The sequence below is a fragment of the Corythoichthys intestinalis genome, chromosome 8 (genome assembly GCF_030265065.1).
Source record: "Corythoichthys intestinalis isolate RoL2023-P3 chromosome 8, ASM3026506v1, whole genome shotgun sequence".
In the NCBI taxonomy this organism is placed as follows: Eukaryota; Metazoa; Chordata; class Actinopteri; order Syngnathiformes; family Syngnathidae; genus Corythoichthys; species Corythoichthys intestinalis.
In genome coordinates, this window is record NC_080402.1 from 53,908,876 (window position 1) to 53,915,303 (window position 6,428).

A 6,428-nucleotide genomic window follows, 5' to 3' on the forward strand; every position below is an offset into this window, starting at 1 on the left:
TTACGGTAATGGAACACAGTGGCTTCAGAGTGCAAGTCCCTTTATTTAAAAAAAAACAAACAGGGAGCTATCCAAAAATGAGTCCTCTTCAGGGGAACACTGACATGAACATGAACTGACATGGAAAAAAAAACAGTGAAATGAAATCACACATCAGACTTTCATGGTCGTACTTTGGTTCAAGTCTTGGTGTAGTCTAGTATGCCTCAGATGTAAATCGGTCCTTGGATATCTCAGAATTGTTTTCTTAATTTTTTTCCAAATCACTTTTATAGACAAGTTTCCTGAGCAAAACTTGGACGATGTCTGCTCCGAACTTTCGGTTTAGAAAAAATAACATGAATTATGGTTGAATTAAGCAGTGTGGTGACAAAGTTAAAACTGTAAAATTAAATGGTAAATGGTAAATGGTCTTATACTTATATAGCGCTTTTCCACCAAAGCAGAGGAACTTACGGAATCTCCAAAAATGAATTCAGCACGACGTTGATGAGACGTAGATGAGATTGTATGATTCTTATCACTTCATTGATCATTCGTGGACAAAATGATAACAACCTGTCAGCCTGTGTTGACGTGATGTGTAGATTGATACGCTGGCCACTGGAGTGACCAAAATGAGGTGAAATTACAAATTACCATATTGGCCCGAATATAAGACGGTGCTTTTTGCATTGAAATAAGAATGAAAAAGAGGGGGTCGTCTTATATTCGCGGTCTAGACATTATACCCATTCACGACGCTAGATGGCGTCAGATATCATTGAAGCGATGTTCTGTCATGACAGATCTCAGCTACTCTCAAGTTTAACCAGTTTGCATTATTTTATTGCTTATTCAGATTTGTTTCAAGACTACTGTTACAGTTAGACTTCACTTTGGTGGTTAATGAAGTAATTGCAATTTTGTTGTTTTATCACAAAAGATTGGTTTATTTACATTTCAAAAACCAGAAGCCATTCATTTACGAATGTGATTGCACTTTAGTTTACATATTTAAATGTTCAGATATTAAGTTCGGATGTACTGTAATGATTTTCTCTATAAAAATTAATTTGGTGTTCAAAAAGTCTTTTTCCCAACTTGAGTCTTGAAAAAGAGGGAGTCGTCTTATAATCAGGGCCGTCTTATATCCGGGCCAATATGGTATATTAAATTTGCCGAATGCAGAAGGGCTGACACGGATTTTGTTGTGACAAGGAAATACTACAAGGTATGTACATATAAACAAAAATAGTATGTCATTCTTTTTTATTGCAGATATCGATCGCAATAAAACATTTGGACAACATGATTCCATTTCTTGTTTTATTTAAAAGGATTGGTGCATGTGCAAAACAGGTCAATAAATCACAGTTTATAAGATGTTTAGAAAAATATTAATGAAGTTTGAGCATACAAGGAATGTGTTATCAGACAGCAGACCTTAAGGGAGCCAAACTTTCACCCGACATTCCGAGACCCTCGGCAACATTCAGACGGGCTTTCTCCCGCTGTCCTCTGTAATTCCAGCTCTAAAGAGTATCTTAAAGTTGCTACAGTTAAAAAGCTCGTAGTTGGATCTTCGGATCGAGCTGACGTTCCCTGGGAGTCGAGCCTTCCACCATCAAAGTAGAACGCACGTAGTCTCGGTATATGTCCATCAACGTATAAGTCAAGTTGTCTCCCTTGCCTAACAGCATTTTCCAGCTGTAAAAAACACGAACATCAAACTTGTAACACTTGCATTTAGTGTTGACATAATTGTGCCATCCACCCGTACTGACAGCATTTGTAGCAAATAATATTAAAGATCATCATAATTACGATCATCATCGTAATAACAATATCGAAGGCATCAAGTAGTTTCATGCGCAAGATTTTGGCTTTAGTATTTTTTGAGCAACGGACACATGAAAATGCAGGGATAGGAAGAACATACCTTCCAAAACACAGCGGCAACATGACTACAAAAACACCCAATCTTTGTGGTAGCATGAGCTTGGTTCCACATCTGCCTTCATGAACATGTTGTCCTCCCCTGTCGTGATGATGGCAGATGGATGCGGTATTTCCAAATTGTCCTTTTTAAGGGATTTTGATGAGTAATGTTACTCCAGGTCCAGTGTTGTTTTGAATGGAGAAATTCTAACACGGAAGTTGCTTGCAGACATAATGGATTGTTAAATTAATATTAAATATTAAAGCGGAAATACCTCGGAAACTTGTCTGTATTACAATACTTTAGTTTGAGTCTAGGGGAGCTCCAGTTTCCGATTCTTGGATAGCTCCCTGTTTTTTTAATAAAGGGACTTGCACTTAAAAATGTTTCTTTTGTAGTTTTTGAAAACAAAGGTTTGAATCGAACGTTGTATTACCTGAACCAATACACATTGGTATAAGTCTATACAGATGTATTTTTGCATTGATCATTTAGCCTACCAATGAATTAGGTTCATATTCGTGAGAAATGTAACGCTGACCCCAGTTTAATAATCTGTTTGGTCTTATTAATGTTACGTCCCCAGCATAAAGTGTACATGCAGGTTATGCTGTTATATCGTCCCTAGCAATGTTGAGACCAAACCTTCGCCCTAGCAATACAGAAAATAATAAAAGTATTTAAATATACATTTAAGCACTGTGTCTGTCATTTTAATAGCCCTCCTTCAGAGAGTCTAAAAGATGATTTCCAATGCCTCCAAAAAAGAATCCTTTCTGTGAACCCAGGTAAGTACAATCCTTAATATAGAAAAACAAACAATCCTCTAAAACCAAACAATCTGTATTTAAAACACATTTTATTTTTTCCCCATTAGTCTCATGTGGTGCTGATTATGTGACAGGCTCCAATCTCCCAAGTCATTCTGATGTTCAGCTTTCCTGTTTTACTGGTCAAAGAATACAGGTGGGAGTTACATATTGTATGTGTATGCATGACCAAAATGCCATTACAATGTTGTTGTTGTCGTTGTTTTTTTTTAACATACAGGGTCCAGTATTCTTACTTGAGGATGGCAAATCAGCTATTTCCCTGAATGATGCTCTGATGTGGGCAAAAGTCAACCCCTTCTCCCCACTTGGCACAGGAGTTCGCATTAATCCCTTCTAACGCTCACACACAGGCATATACACACAGAAGTACACGTAAACGAAAAAGGTGTAAAAATGACAAAAGTATTATATTAGGAAGAAATTATTGAGCCAATGATGGTAGTCAAATACATTCGTGCATCAAAAAACCCCACAATTTTAAACCTGTTTTGTACATTTTGTCACCGTGTCAGAACCATCCTTTGTAACAGAAGTTACAGAACAGTTCTATTGATTAGATTCTTATAGTGGCTCATCTACTTCTTGTTTGTACATACACATAGAGTTTATGCCTCCGACTTCGTTTATTTATTGAAATGTTGTAAAAAGAAAGATTAACACCAAAATAAAAATTGGCATCGCATGGTCTGTGTTTTTGTCTTCTTTAGGCTAAATGTAAAGTATTGCACCATTGACCCTTAAAGGCCCAGGTGACTGGAACCTTCACTCTTCCATAAGTGGGTCAAAAATGATCCATACTAGAATCAATGTGTTTTTATGCAACATGTCCTGTTCAGCTGTTTGACACGGAGAATGGAAGTCGTAAGTTCCCGGATGGTCTGAACAGTTTTAATGTTTCACATTGAGAGTCTGACATACTCCCATTGTGATCATTAAACATACCTCGTTTATTATAACAAAGCAGCAAACAGGAAGGGGTTATGGGGAAACAGAAGAAAAACACAAGAGAAGAAAGAAAAGAGACACAAACTACAACAAGAAATACATAGAACGTCTAGACTAACTACTAATATGTTGGTGCTATCGTCAGCTAGATGTATTTTTGGTTGACACCATGTGGGGGGCATGTTGACCAGGTAAAGAGGGGGATGTGGGTGGGGGAGTCTATAAGCTAAATGATTGAAGGGGGTAGAGTGTACACAAATCAGCTCTGTGATCTAGAATCCAGTGTGTGAATTCCTTGTGAGCGTAAGCCCGTTGGCGACCGACCCTATGCTGCCCCATCGCCAATCCAGGGGCGCCAACCCAGGGCCATGGTGGTTCAGCACAGCCCATCCCTCCTCCCGCAGCCCAGCAAAGGAGCCATCGTTTGCCACAGCAACTGTTAAACAAGTTAAATGATGATTTACGCTGAAGGAGATAGTACCTTATCTCATAGGCACCGTCCAACTGTTTGCATTACTCTAACACACTTAATATTATTAATCAGGGAATAGTATAGTTTCTCGTACTTACTGTATGACTGTATTACTCTAACACACCCAATATAAAAAAATAGCACTTATACCATAGTTTAATGAAAACAAGCAGAATATAGGGCATAAGAGATAAACAACGCCTTCTTATCACGGAAGTCCAGCGCGTGCGTCATACAACTAACTGAGTAAGATTGACGCTGACAAGCCCACGTTTGCACCCCCGTCTCGCAACCAGTTCTCCCGGACTGTCCACAACAAATGGCAGGACGGTCTGTCCTAACACGAGGAACACAGGAGAACACCCGATATCCAACTGATGACACGACTGACAAGACTCCAAGAGCCCCGTTGACGCTGAGCTGGCAAAATCCACATCCTTGTTGCCCGGACAACAGTAACTCCTGAATCCTCCTGTCCAATCCACAAACAGACAATAATCCCAAACACACCCTTCTTCTTGCCCGCGGCCTGCCCTGCGAGAGCCTTCAAAAGACTGAATGTTTAACTAAGCATTGTCTTTTTTCTCGGGAACTTCTGATATGGTGACCTTGGAACGAGTTTGCCTCCCCACCTGAGTGTTTTTTGTTTCGTCTTGCCGTTTTGATCTCTGTCGACCTGAATAAACTGCCAACTGGTTTTCGGTGAGCCTTCTTTAAACCTCTTAAGATGGAGTCAGAACAAAGGGTTAAGACTAAGATGAACGAGCGGAGTTTGCCTTTCTGGCCGGATTGCCGGGATCTCCCCGGCCCGGACCGTTGGATCTGCGTCAGTGCTGGTCCGGCGGTTTGGCCGGCGTGATTCTGGCGATCTGGCTAGAAGGTCAGATTCCTTCAACGCATGTCACGCTTTGAAGCTTCAGCTTCCAGGCTTCTGTGGAAAGATAAAACCTTAACGTCTGTCAATCATCATTAACTTTGAAGTGCCTATGACAGCAAAAACATGTTTTTTTTTCATATTTTCCGTGGTATTTTATGCTCCTGAATGAAATGGACCGCTTGGATGTGTGTGGACGCGATCGCTGTATTCATTTAGTTTTTTTTTTAATCCTGTGCCATGAAAATGAATGACTTCTGGCTCCAGTCTCGAGTTGAGAAATGGGCGCTGTGATGTGTACGGTAGAAGGAGTCCCCGTCACTGTCCAGCCATACTGTTGTATGAGAAGGACTAAGGATTCATCTGATTTTGCGTATTAATTAGTTTACTTCTCGCATCACGCCACCCAAATGGCTGCAGAAAAATTTTGCTGGACCAGGGAGAGGCGTGTGAGCCTTTTTTTGGGTTTCAAAAGGTTCCCATTCACCGGTGGATATTGGCCAAAACAAGCCCTACTACTGTGGGACCATTTGACTTAGAAGGAAGTGAGTAAACATTGTGTTTTGTATTATGTCAAATACTGGGATCATTTTAATATGTAGGTGGCTTGCATTCTGTGGCCGCCGGGAGAGCACTATACTCGGTTTATTGCCGTCTTCATGTGCCGGGTGTTCTGTCAAATTTTCAACCCCATCAGAATTTGCAACTTTGTGTTAAAAATAGCCGCGAATAAAGCGATTGCAATGTAAACACTACAAACTTTCTTTAAATATAGGACTATTTACTTACGTTTCATCATGGATGGGCATGTAGAAAAGATCTCCTGAGACACATTCTGTCTGTCATGTTTGTTGCACAACAACTGCACGCCGCTCTTTGTTTGTGTCCTCGCCTTGTAGTAAAGCATTATTTTTTATTATATTCGTGTTGACCATGTGGCAGCTACGCGTTCCTCCGACGTCGGAGGAACCAGCTGCTTTCCCGGGGAGCTCTCCTGTCCGTAGTAGCAGGGGAACGAGCTGTAACTTGCTCTCCGCCGGGCGGGTTGCCGATCGGCGTAGACAATCGACAACCCCGCGGCAGTGTGAGATGATCCGGGCTAGTTTTGTGTGATTTTTCGCTTCGATAGCAAAAATAAGACTTTGAGACGTTACTCGGTTCGGTTTAGCATGTCGTCTAGCTGTCACGCCTCTTGGTTTGTTTACACTCTCCAAAGCCGGGGGGCAGGGAAATGTCAAAAGCCTGACTAACTACTGCGGCATAATATAGCGTTCGGGAGGTGCGACAGTAAAGGTGAAGTCGACAGTTTTGACCATTAGGGAGTAATTTTGCCATGTCGTACTGAATAAATGCATTTTTAATATTTCATATTCCATTAAGCAC

The 6,428-nt window shown here is 40.7% G+C and overlaps 1 protein-coding gene across 3 annotated transcripts in view; it reads left to right on the top strand.

The window, feature by feature from the left end:
• Nucleotides 1–3,826, top strand: part of wdr17 (WD repeat domain 17) — a 60,529-nt gene extending 56,703 nt beyond the window's left edge. The window contains exons 30-32 of one of the 3 annotated variants that reach the window (XM_057843485.1): nucleotides 2,642–2,709; nucleotides 2,799–2,887; nucleotides 2,972–3,826. In XM_057843485.1, the coding sequence (XP_057699468.1) occupies nucleotides 2,642–2,709; nucleotides 2,799–2,887; nucleotides 2,972–3,091 (277 nt within the window). In that variant the 3' untranslated portion in view covers nucleotides 3,092–3,826. The remainder of the gene's footprint in view (nucleotides 1–2,641; nucleotides 2,710–2,798; nucleotides 2,888–2,971) is intronic. The other 2 variants (XM_057843483.1, XM_057843484.1) reach the window with 2 other exon arrangements.
• The last annotated feature ends 2,602 nt before the right edge of the window (nucleotides 3,827–6,428 follow it).